Raw genomic sequence first — 13,272 nt, 5'->3', positions numbered from 1 at the left:
CAGAGTTATTCTGGGCTTTCTGCGCCACGCAACGGGGGAGTTTTCCAGCATGGTGCAGTTTTGGGACAGTGGAAAACTTACTTGGGAGAGCCAGCAGCAGAGGCAGAGCACACCCTGCTCTTGGGGGCAGGAGGACAGGTGGCACGGCATGGCAGCGGCACATCCCCCAACTTAGGAGTTTTCTTCCCCAAGAAGAGGCGGGGAGAGAAAGTGCCCCAGGCACAGAGGGGAGACACACATGCAGCCACTGCCGCTGCTGGTCTCTCTCTCTCCCCGGCTCAGCTCTCTGCCAGTCTTCTTCCCAGGGCCACGTAGGGGCGACAAGAGTGGGCGTGGTCCCCAGAGCGGAGAGCCAGAGAAGCCGGGTTGGGCTCTGAGTTCACGGGGGTTTCTCCCTGCCTGACTGTCAAGCTGCCAGTTAGAATTCAGACAAATAAAACTCAGAGTCCTTTTTGAAAGGTTCAAAAGTGAATTTATCAAAATCAGAACTTGAAGCATCGAAAGAAAAGCAAAGTCTGAGAAAAATGGCGTGATACAAGCAGATATCAAAACCCCTTTTCCACCCCCTTTTGGGATTTTGCCCAATCCTCATTGTCCATAATCATCAGGTGGCACATGTTGCCCCTCACGCCACTCTTCAGGAATTTTCCTCTAACAGTCTCCTCCTGGTACCTAGGAAAACAAAACTTAACTCTCCTCCTGCGCTCTTCCCAACCCCCCCCCCCTTCTTCTCTAACCCACCCCGTACTCTATGACAACCAAGCGATAGATAACAGCAGTGTAGCGAAGGTTGACATTCGGCCCCCCTGGAACAGGGACTTCAGTCCTACAAAATAAAAAACAAAGAACACCAATAGATACATTTCAACATCAAGGTTTATTAGGGTACTTTGTCCTAAAATGATCAATTTTACTCTGCGCATTCATGTGTTTCTCGTCAACCCATTCGGCATTAGATGCAGGAAAATGTTTCCAAGCCACTAAATATTGAATCTTTCCCCTGTGCTTCCTGGAATCCAGCACTTCTTTGACCTCAAAAGTGTTGTTCTCCCTCAATGAGTAATGGGGTAGGGGGGTTTCCTTGCGGCGGCCGCAGTTCACTAATTTGTTCCGGTTTTAGTAAGCTTACGTGGAACACCAGGTGAATTTTCCTTAATGTTTTCGGCAACTCTAACTTCATTGCCACCGAATTCACTACCTGTACAATTGGGAAAGGACGCACATACTTAGCCCCTAATTTATTTGACTTTTGAGTGGACTTTAAGAACTTTGTGAAGAGATAAACCCTATCCCCCACCTTATAATCCATCGCAACTCTTCTTTTCTTGTCAGCCTGGGGCTTGTGGGTACTATGAGCCTCATCCAACGCCTTCCGCGCTATGGGCCAGGTTGCTTTGAGCTGTGTTACCCAATCCCTTAGTGACGGGTGTTGAGGCTCATCCTGGGGTAGTTCTGGAATTGGCACAAAATCCTGTAGACTCACCAATTTAAATGGAGTGAACCCAGTGCTACTGTGTAGCGAATTGTTATAGGCAACCTCTGTGAATGGTAGAAGGTCACTCCAGTTACCTTGCTGATAATTCAAATAACACCTAAGGTACTGTTCCAACACATAGTTAGCTCTCTCACACACCCTATTGGTCTGAGGGTGGTGGCTTGAACTGAGCCCTTGTTTCATATCCAACAACCCTAAAAACTCCTTCCAGAAGTTTGAGGTAAATTGTACCCCTCGGTGTGATATGATTCTCTCAGGAATCCCGTAAAGGCGATACACATGTTGTAGTTGGGGCTTTGCTCCTGCAGGCTCCCCCCCCCCCTTTGTTGTCAAGGCTGTGAGTAAAGGTAATAACGTTGATGTGGTGGTGCATCTTGGCACAAATGATTTGTCCCAGAGAAATGTTAATGTAGTAAAAAGAGATTTTCAATGTCTAAGTGTGGAGCTGGGTAAAATAACTGATTCAGTGACTTTCTCAGAGGTGTTACCGGTTTGTGGCCAGGAGGATAAAACAACTTGTATCAGAGAGTTTAATGTGTGGTTAAGGCAGTGGTGTAAAGCTGAAGGTTTTGGCTATGTAAGTCATGATGTCAGTAGGTGGTCTAATAGGGAGTTGTTCAAGAGGGATGGTCTGCATCCATCATACAGAGGTACCCAGGTGCTCGGTGAGGAATTCAGAACTTTTTTGGACAGGCGTTTAAACTAGGTAAAGGGGACAGAGATGTACCAGATGTGGATGATTTCTGTCCCCGACCAATGAGGATAAATCAGTTTCTGGAAACTTATGAAAAGGGAGCTGTAAATAAAATAGATGTAGTTGTTGATGATAAGGGGCAAACTAATAATGAAAATAATGTTCTTCGGGTAATGTACACGAATGCTCGAAGCTTGAGCAACAAGCTCTGTGAGTTAATGGCCATAATATCTAGAGATAATTTGGATCTGGTTGCCATAACTGAGACATGGTTTAAGGATTCTAATGAATGGGAAATATCCATACCAGGATATACACTGTATAGGAAGGATAGAATAGAGAGAAGGGGAGGTGGAATAGCCATTTATGTTAAAGAAAGTCTAAAAACAATACTAATTCAAAATACATGTAAAGATCTGGAGACCCTCTGGATTTGCATGCAAAATAAAGACGGTTCTGTCATTAGAATTGGGGTGATCTATAGGCCTCCAGGGCAATCTGAGGAACATGACAACAAGATGGTGGATGAAATTACCCTAATGGCAGTAAAGGGAGATATTGTGGTTATGGGTGATTTCAACATGCCCGATGTTGACTGGAATATCCCCAGTGCCATAACATGCAAAAGTAAGAATATAGTAGAGGCCTTTACAGGAGCAGCTCTGGCACAGCTAGTTAAGACACCAACTAGAGGGGAGAATATTCTAGATTTAGTTTTTACAAATGGGAATTGGGTTTCAGAGGTCAAGGTGGGAGAAAATTTAGGTTGCAGTGACCATCTATGTTTGTGGTTTGATGTAAAAACTGATTGTGAGCAATCCTATACTGCAACCAAAGTATTGGATTTCAGAAAAACAAATTTTAATGCAATGGGGGAATATTTAAATAATGAATTAAAGGGGAGGGATAAAATGGCAGGAGCGAGCACCCAGTGGACTGTATTAAAAAAGGCTATCTTAAAAGCCACAAGACTTTATGTAAAGCAAATAACTAAAGGTAAAAGGAAGAAGAAACCGCTATGGTTTAGCAATGATGTAAGGGCTATAGTCAATGAAAAAAGGCTGCCTATAGGAGGTATAAAGAGTCTGGAAGTATAGCTGATAGAGAGGTGTATAAAATGAGACAGAAGGAGGCGAAACAGATAATATATGCTGCTAAAGCCTCAAAAGAGGAAGAAATTGCAAAATCTGTAAAGAAGGGGGATAAAACATTCTTCAGATATATTAGTGATAGGAAGAAGAAAAACTGCAGCATCACAAAGCTTAGTACCGGGAATAATACATGCATTGATGGGAATAGCTACTTCTGTTCAGTTTTCTCAAAAGACACCTGACAAAATAATACTATAGAGCAGCGTTTCCCAACCGGTGTGCCGCGAGACACCGTCAGGTGTGCCGTGGCAAGAGGCGGCGGAGGAGAGTGGGCGGATCGGGCGGGCAATGGGGCAGGGCGGAGAAGCCAGGGGCGCGTTTGGCCGGAGGCACCTACTGCCGCATCTCCCTGCCCCTGCCTCCCCACGGTGCCTCCAGCCAAATGCGCCCCTGGCTTCTCTGCCCTGCCCCATTGCCCGCCCGATCCGCCCACTCTCCTCCGCCGCCGCTTCCTGCCTTGGGGCGAGCAGTCCGGGACTGTGTGGCTTTCGGCCGGGCTAACGGGAGGCGGCGCGAGGCCGGGCGCTGGGGACGTCTGGGAGGGCGAGGAGGCTGATGGCTGCTGCGCACTCCACTCTCTCTCCGGCTCTCTCTCGCTCTTTCTTTTTCTCTCTGTTGCTGGCGTGGTGAACGAGAGAGAAAGAGAGAGAGAGAAAAAGGAGGGGAGAGAGAATGAGAGAAAGAAAGAAAGAGAAAGAGAGGGAAAGAAAGCAAGAGAGAGAGAAAGAAAGGGGGGAAAGAGGGAGAGGGAAAGACATAGAGGGAGGGAGAGAGAAAGAGAGCAAAAAAGAGAGGAAGAAAGAAAGAGGGATGAAGAGAAAGAAGGGAAGGACGGAAGAGAGAGAAAGAGGGAGGGAGAAATAGAGTGAAATGGAGGAAGAGATATTTTTTTTGTCCAAACTTTTCTTTATCCCCCCCGCCCCCCCCCTTCAGTGTTCCCCAGAATTTTGAAAACATGAATAATGTGCTGCGGCTCAAAAAAGGTTGGGAAACACTGCTATAGAGGGATATAGCATTGCTTCCAGCTGTACGGATTCAGCTCCACTGATCTTAGAAGCCGATGTCTTAGAAGAACTTGAACGATTAAAGATAAATAAGGCAATGGGTCCAGATGGCATCCACCCGAGAGTTCTTAAAGAACTCAGATCTGTAATTGCTACCCCCCTGACTGATTTGTTTAACCAATCCCTGTTAACAGGAGATGTTCCTGAGGATTGGAGAATGGCCAGTGTTGTGCCTATCCAGAAGAAGGGCAGTAGAGAAGAAGGTGGTAACTACAGGCCAGTTAGCTTGACATCAGTTGTAGTTAAAATGATTGAGACTCTACTCAAAAAGAGGATAAATCAGCACCTAAAAAACAATAACTTATTGGACCCAAATCAGCATGGCTTTACTGAAGGCAAATCATGTCAGACTAATCTCATTGATTTCTTTGACTATGTCACAAAGGTGTTGGATCAAGGTGGTGCCGTGGATATTGCCTATCTGGACTTCAGCAAAGCCTTTGATACGGTTCCACATAAAGAGCTGATAGATAAATTAGTGAAGATTGGACTTAATCCCTGGATAGTTCAGTGGATTTGCAGCTGGATGAAGCATAGATATCAGAGGGTTGTTGTTAACGGCGACTATTCTGAGTAGAGCCTGGTTACAAGCGGTGTGCCACAAGGGTCTGTTCTGGGTCCTATTCTTTTTAATATGTTTGTGAATGACTTAGTGGAAGGTCTGGTAGGAAAGGTTTGTCTATTTGCCGATGACTCTAAAGTGTGCAATAGGGTTGGTATTCCTGGAGGGGTCTGTAATATGGCAAATGATTTAGCTTTACTAGATAAATGGTCAAAGCAATGGAAACTGCAGTTTAATGTTTCCAAATGTAAAATAATGCACTTGGGGAAAAGGAATCCTCAATCTGAGTATTGCATTGGCAGTTCTGTGTTAGCAAAAACTTCAGAAGAGAAGGATTTAGGGGTAGTGATTTCTGACAGTCTCAAAATGGGTGAGCAGTGTGGTTGGGCGGTAGGAAAGGCAAGTAGGATGCTTGGCTGCATAGCTAGAGGTATAACAAGCAGGAAGAGGGAGATTGTGATCCCCTTATATAGAGCGCTGGTGAGACCACATTTGGAGTACTGTGTTCAGTTCTGGAGACCTCACCTACAAAGAGATATTGACAAAATTGAACGGGTCCAAAGACAGGCTACAAGAATGGTGGAAGGTCTTAAGTATAAAACGTATCAGGAAAGACTTAATGAACTCAATCTGTATAGTCTGGAAGACAGAAGGAAAAGGGGGGACATGATCGAAACATTTAAATATGTTAAAGGGTTAACTAGGGTTCAGGAGGGAAGTGTTTTTAATAGGAAAGTGAACACAAGAACAAGGGGACACAATCTGAAGTTAGTTGGGGGAAAGATCAAAGGCAACATGAGAAAATATTATTTTACTGAAAGAGTAGTAGATCCTTGGAACAAACTTCCAGCAGACGTGGTTGGTAAATCCACAGTAACCGAATTTAAACATGCCTGGGATAAACATATATCCATTGTAAGATAAAATACAGGAAATAGTATAAGGGCAGACTAGATGGACCATGAGGTCTTTTTCTGCCGTCAGTCTTCTATGTTTCTATGTTGTGTACGTCTTGGGATCAGAGGACTCAGATCTTGTGCCGGAGGTGGGCTTCATGCGGGGGCACTCTGCTGCACTCCTTGCCTCGAGGGCCTGGCCATCTCCACATCCTCCCCCTCCTCCTCACTTGGAGGACCAGCAATGGATTCCTGACTTTTCTTCTCCACCACTGACAGGGCTTCCTTGATTCCTGACACCAACTCCGCCAGCAAGCTCCATTCCTGGCTGACCACCCACTTCTCCTTCTTTTGTTTCTTGCGGTTCAAAAGTGAATTTATCAAAATCAGAACTTGAAGCATTGAAAGAAAAGTCTGAGAAAAATGGCGTGATACAAGCAGATATCAAAACCCCTTTTCCACCCCATTTTGGGATTTTGCCCAATCCTCATTGTCCATAATCATCAGGTGGCACATGTTGCCCCTCACGTCACTCTTCAGGAATTTTCCTCTAACGGTCTCCTCCTGATACCTAGGAAAACGAAACTTAACTCTCCTCCTGCACTCTTCCCAAACCCCCCCCCCCCTTCTTCTCTAACCCACCCCGTACTCTATGACAACCAAGTGATAGATAGCAGGATCTCTTACATCTATAAGACCTCGAAGGTCCCTTCCAACCACATTCTTATTCTGTGTTATTGATGCTTAAACCCAACATATTATTTTGTCAATACGGTTGCATCACAAAAGGGCATGTTTAGATATTTTTTTTGACAACTCATTTTTTGCAATTCCATTCATTTTTATTTGCCTCTAATAAAAACGTGCTTAGTATAAAATGCCTTACTGTAAATGTTCCCTTGTGTCTTTGACATTTTATTTTGGCATATACAATGAAGAATTTTGACCAAGTGATTTCATATAATGTTTAAAATATCTAATGACTAGATTTTTTTTCATTGATGGAAAGAATGATCATTATAACTAAGTGGTCCACATATTTTTCATTTTCATTATAGCTTGTCAATACAAATTAGCTGTGGAACGGTACGAGTGGAATAAATTGCAAAGTGTAAAATCAATAGTACCTATGATTCATCTTTCTTGGAACATAGCACGAAATATCAAAGTACCAGATCCAAAGCTCTTTGAAATGATCAAGTAAGTCATTTTAAATCAATATATATTTAATTAATGAATTATTATTTGTAGAAAGAACAAATCTCTAAGTGCATTATTATTATTTGTAGAAAGAACAAATCTCTAACCGCATATAAGATGGTCATATGCGGTTGGAGGATTGCAGATAATCTAATCCAATAGATTTTTGTGGAATATTTGTGAATGCTCAAAATCGAATTCATATAATCACATTCTACATTTTTAAACAAATTAATTAAATTAATTAATATTTAAGGTATTGCCTGTTGAGAACTCTCAAGCAATGTCAGACTTTGAGGGAAGCTCTAATTGCTGCAGGAAAGGAGATTGTATGGCATGGGAGAACAAAAGAAGAACCAGCTCATTATTGTAGCATATGTGAGGTTAGTAAATATATGTGTGCTATGGTTTAATATTCCTTAATTTTTTTGAAAACATATTCTTAAAAGCTTTTACTAATTTCTTTTGTATTCTCTGTAGAATAAATGGCGGTAATTTTAAACTCTTCTTTAAGCTACCCGTTCTCAAGTATAATGTTCTTCTGTTGAACATAGCTCTAACACATTATTTTTCTAGGTGTGATGTTAACTATCAAAAGTTTCTATTTAATGCAAGGTATAAACAGAGGTACACTTTGAATTCAGTAGTAACGCATTTTTATGAGTTCCTTGTGTACACAGCTTTTCATTTTTATGAGGTCACAAATGATATCATAGACCAATTTTTAGCATATAAATTACAGATCATACAAATATTTTAATTATGTAAAAAAAAGATCATTGTTGCCTTTAATCAATAAGTTCTAGGACATTTAACAGAATATGTATTAAAAGGAACCTAATAACATGAAATAGTTAAATGTGGAAAATAAAATCCCTCAGTTTGTCGCTGAAAGGAAGAAATGAGCCGGGCTGGCGCAGCAGGTAGAGTGCTGTACTGTAGGCCACTGAAACTGTCTGTAGATTTGAAGGTCAGCAATTCAAATCTCATCACCGGCTCAAGGTTGACTCAGCCTTCCATCCTTCCGAGGTGGGTAAAATGAGGACCCGGATTGTGGGGGCAATAGCCTAGCTCTGTTAAAAAGTGCTATTGCTAACATGTTGTAAGCCGTCCTGAGTCTAAGGAGAAGGGCGGCATAAAAATCGAATAAATGAATAAATAAATAAATAATAAATTCAGGAGATAAATGCATATGTTTGTATGTACCTTTTCTACATTTAAAGCTTAGATACAGTATAGTCAACAGCAAAGAGCAAAATTTTTCTTCATTGTTGAATGACAGATTTTAATAAAATACTAGGTTCTATTGTTACAAATCATGTTTCATATATTAAAAGTAACTGTAGTTGATCCATAAACATAAGCATGATGATAACCTGATAAGTGCATTACTAATTATTTCCACAAAATATGAGATTAGTAAGAAGACTTATCTTATTTGTGAAAAATAATAGCACCTTTTGGAATCCCCAAATTATCTTGTTGTTGCAGGTATTTCTAAACTTTACTACAGAAATTTTAATTATACAGCTTATAATACAGATTATACAGAGAAATCTTTTTCTTTATTAAGATTTTGAAGAGCATTTAAAAGGAGTAAAAGTTTTTTCATTTATTAATATTGTAAATATTTTTATTTTATTTCCATTCTCAAGTTTATTTTTTTCAAGATATCTGGTGATGGCAGAAAAAAGTTTTATAACTAAAATTATACATTTGCAGAAAAATAATGAAACGTTCTTTACAGATACTGATTAGAATTTCTGGAGGAATACTATTAAGAAGAATACTATTAATTCAGAGCATAGATTTCTATTCTTATTTCAGCGCACTCCTACACACACACACACACACACATACACACGCACACACACTCTTTACAGCTCTTGTTTTTCTAATTTAGATGGTAGTATGAGTACCTGAGTTTATTTTCTATGAAAGTGATGCCTTATCTAGGATTAGACTTTTCACATACATCCTAAATTGCTGTAATTTCCCCTCTAACTTTGTCTACTATTTTAACATTAGTTTTATCATCTTTTTGTAAATCAACAGGTAGAAGTCTTCAATTTGCTTTATGTTACAAATGAGAGTAATTCTCAAAAAACCTATGTTGTAAATTGCCTAGACTGTGCACGAAAGATAAGTGGGAACCTGGAAAACTTTGTGGTGCTAGAACAATACAGAATGGAGGATCTAATGCAAATCTATGACCAATTTACATTAGTAAGTGAAGATACAAAGTACTTTGAATGCTTTATTGTAAATAAACCATGTTTGAATAATGCTATTAAATTATTAACTTCAGAAAACTAAAGCTTACTAATCATTCCAAATGAATTTATGTCCATCTGTATTCTTTCTATAAAGCAAATTCATTCCTTGAGTGCTGAATGATCACCTGATAGCTATTCATTCCATGACATCTGACTTTCCATTATCCAGAAAATGGCACTGTGAGACATGGGGCAACTGGACATGTCAGGAAGAGATTGCAGGGGTATACAGAGTTCAGAGAATATAAATTGCAAAATACTTAGTTGTACCCCCAGATATTACCATGTGGCTGAAGGGAACTGAAGTCACCCCAAGAATTATCTCCCAGTTATTTTTTCCTCTAAATTCCACATATACCAGAACTGCTTTTGTTTGATTTTTTAGAAAGCCTGGTATTTGCAGTACACTCAATAAATAGAGAATATTTTAACTTACTGCATCTGTGTATGGTTTGCCAATAGTTAATGTCATTGCCCAGATAATTATTGGTTGCCCTCTCCCCTCTATGGAAGAGCTTTATAGAAAATTAAAAACATTGTTAAAGATCCATCTTATCCTGTGCACCCTTTTTTTGAACTGTTACCATCTGGCAGATGATACAGGATATTAAAAACAAGGACAAATAGGCTGAAAAACAGCTTCTTTCCCAGGGCAGTAACCATATTGAATTTTATTGTATAGTGCAATATTAATGCAACATCAGGGGTTCTCAATTCATTTGTATATTTTAAAAAAAATTAATTTTAATTACAGGGGTTGTTGATTTTCTTGGTTAGTACTTGTTTTTCAATAAATTGTTAAGATGTCTAGATTGGTGCAGTATAACACTTGTTTGGCTGTAGTACCTTGTGGAACCTGGGGTGCTGCCCTTTTTGCATAAGCACATCTAGTTTATATGGTGAGATCTCTAGGTTGCAATCCTTAGTTTGTACCCTGCAGTCAGAAGTGGAAAGAATGCTACCTTTGAAAAGTGTTTGGAAACTTCAGATCATGCAGAATGCAGCTGCAAGAGCAGTCATGGGCTTCCCAAGGTATGCCCATGTTACACCAACACTTTGCAGTCTGCATTGGTTGCCGATCAATTTCCGGTCACAATTCAAAGTGTTGGTTATGACCTATAAAGCCCTTCATGGCATCGGACCAGAATATCTCCGGGACCGCGTTCTGCCGCATGAATCTCAGCGACCGATTAAGTCCCACAGAGTTGGCCTTCTCTGGGTCCCGTCGACTAAACAATGTCATTTGGCGGGTCCCAGGGTAAGAGCCTTCTCTGTGGTGGCACCAACCCTCTGGAACCAGCTCCCCCCTGAGGTTAGAAATGTCCCCACCCTCCTTGCCTGTTGTAAACTCCTTAAAACCCACCTCTGCCGTCAGGCATGGGGGAATTGAGACATCTCCCCCGGGCCTATACAATTCACGTATGGTATTTTTGTGTGTATGTCTGCTTTAATAACGGTTTTTTAAAAAAATGTTTTAAAATTATTAGATTTGTCTTGAACTGTTTTATTGTTGTTGTGAGCCGCCCCGAGTCTATGGAGAGGGGCGACATACAAATCTAATAAATAAATAAATGAGCGAATGAGTGAATGAATGAATAAATAAATAAATAAATATTGTCTCAGCTGTGTGCTGTAATGCAGCCATGTGTGCAGCCTCCACTTCCTCAGAGCCCTCCAAGGGGAAGGACTGTGTGGACAAATGTTGGTTCAGGAAGATTACGTGCAGTGGAGAAAAGACATAGCAATTTTGGTCTCTCTGTATCTAATTCTTATAATGTTCTTGCAGATTTAAATAGTGAGGTTGTTGCTGATATTAATGAGGCCCCTCATGTAGAGGATGAGGGGATGTTCCAACGGGAAGTTGTTGTAAGTGTGGTGCATAGTGTTACCAAACCATCAGGTGCAGTTAGGGGAAATAAAAGGAGGACACATTTTCTTGTGGGTGACTCGACTGTTAGAGGTGTTGATTTGAGACAGAGTAAGGATGTGGTGAAGCTGATGAGGTGTCTCCCAGGGGCCACTGTCAGCAAGGACAGGAGGCGGATTACAAATATTGTGGAGGCTGTGAGTAAAGTTAATAACGTTGATGTGGTGGTGCATCTTGGCACAAATGATTTGTCCCAGAGAAATGTTAATGTAATAAAAAGAGATTTCCATATCTTAGCATGGAGCTGGGCAGAATAACTGATTCAGTGACTTTCTCAGAGGTGTTACCGGTTTCTGGTCAGGCGAGAGTTTGATGTATAGTTAAGGCAGTGGTGCAAACCTGAAAGTTTTGGATATGTTAGTCACGATGTTAGTAGGTGGTCTAATAGGGAGTTGTTTAAGAGGGATGGTTTTCATCCATCTTACAGAGGTACCCAGGGGCTTGGTGAGGAGTTCAGAACTTTTTTGGACAGGCATTTAAACTAGGTGAAGGGGACAGAGATGTAACTGATGTGGCTGATTTTTGTCCCTGACCACTGAGGATAAATCAGTTTGTTGAAGTTTATGAAAAGGCAGCTGTAAATGAAATAGATATAATTGTTGAGGATAAGGGGCAAAAAAATAATGATAATAGTGTTCTTCAGGGTAATGTGCACGAATGCTCGAAGCTTGAGCAACAAGCTCTGTGAGTTAATGGCCATAATATCTAGAGATAATTTGGATCTGGTTGCCATAACTGAGACATGGTTTAAGGACTCCAATGAATGGGAAATATCCTTACCAGGATATACATTGTATAGGAAGGATAGAGTAGAGAAAAGGAGAGGTGGAGTAGCCATTTATGTTAAGGAAAGTCTAAAAGCAACACTACCGTATATACTCGAGTATAAGCCGACCCGAATATAAGCTGAGGCACCAGTTTTTTGCCACAAAAACTGGAAAAACTTATTGACCCGAGTATAAGCCGAGGTTAGAAAATGCAATGGCTACTGGTAACTTATAAAAATGGAAACCAATAAAATTACATTAATTGAGACATCAGTAGATTAAATGTTTTAGAATATTTATTTTAAAGAAAACCAGTAAACTAGCTCTGTAAATTTAAAAGAGGGTAAACAAAAGCAATCTGGTAATAACAATAAATTAAAAAGTAAAAAAAGTAGTTCAATCAGCAACCAAGCTAAAACCTATTTCTAAACCTAACCCAGGGGTCTTTAAACTCCACAAGCCTTAATCTTTCCAGGTTTGAAGACTTGCATTTCTAACCCTAACCCAGGGATCTTTAAACTTGACAGTTTTAAGACTAGTGGACTTCAACTCCCAGAATTCCTGCACCAGCCATTCTACTGCAGGAGTAGGAGTTGAAGTCCACAAGCCTTAATCTTTCCAGGTTCGAAGACTCTTGCATTTTTAATCCTAACCCAGGGATCTTTAAACTTGAGTTTTTAGAAGCCTGGAGAGAGTTCATGCCGTCTCCCCCCCTTTAGCTTGCTGGCTGGCTCGCTGGCTGGATCTCCCACCCCTGATCCTCCCTCCTCCTCGTCTCCCTTTATTGCCCCATGTGTTGTGCGGGGAAGCAGATTTGCTAAGGAGATCCACTTGGGACGGCAGCAGGGAAAGGAGGAGGAGGAGAACCAGAATAGCCCACAGCTGTGGGGGAGGAGGAGAAAAGGAAAAAGCTGTCCTCCTCCTCCTTTCCCTGCTGCCGCACCAAGTAGATCTCTTTAACAAATCTGCTTCTCTCTCCGACTGAGGGCTTCTAAAGCCTGGAGAGAGTTTCATGCCTTTCTCCCCCCCCCCCCTTTAGCTTGCTGGCTCTCTCCTCCTCCATCTCCCTTTATTGCCCCATGTGTTGTTCGGGGAAGCAGATTTGCTAAGGAGATCCACTTGGGACGGCAGCAGGGAAAGGAGGAGGAGGAGATCCAGAGTAGCCTGCAGCTGCAGAGGAAAAGGAGGAAGAGGAAAGAAAGAAGATCCCTCGCCTCTTTCCTTTTTCCCTCCTTCTTTT

At 41.2% G+C, this 13,272-nt stretch overlaps 1 protein-coding gene across 4 annotated transcripts in view; it reads left to right on the top strand.

Annotated features, from left to right (window-relative positions):
- The window catches only part of KDM6A (lysine demethylase 6A), a 279,276-nt gene that overhangs the window by 256,683 nt on the left and 9,321 nt on the right, over positions 1–13,272 (top strand). For all 4 annotated transcript variants that reach the window (XM_070750519.1, XM_070750522.1, XM_070750520.1 and 1 more), the window contains 3 exons: positions 6,921–7,062; positions 7,319–7,445; positions 9,118–9,288. In XM_070750519.1, coding sequence (XP_070606620.1) covers positions 6,921–7,062; positions 7,319–7,445; positions 9,118–9,288 — 440 coding nt within the window. The remainder of the gene's footprint in view (positions 1–6,920; positions 7,063–7,318; positions 7,446–9,117; positions 9,289–13,272) is intronic.

Source organism: Erythrolamprus reginae, chromosome 4 (assembly GCF_031021105.1).
Source record: "Erythrolamprus reginae isolate rEryReg1 chromosome 4, rEryReg1.hap1, whole genome shotgun sequence".
NCBI lineage: Eukaryota > Metazoa > Chordata > Lepidosauria > Squamata > Dipsadidae > Erythrolamprus > Erythrolamprus reginae.
Note: the sequence above shows the minus strand (reverse complement) of the source record. Positions and strands in the feature narration are given on the sequence as shown.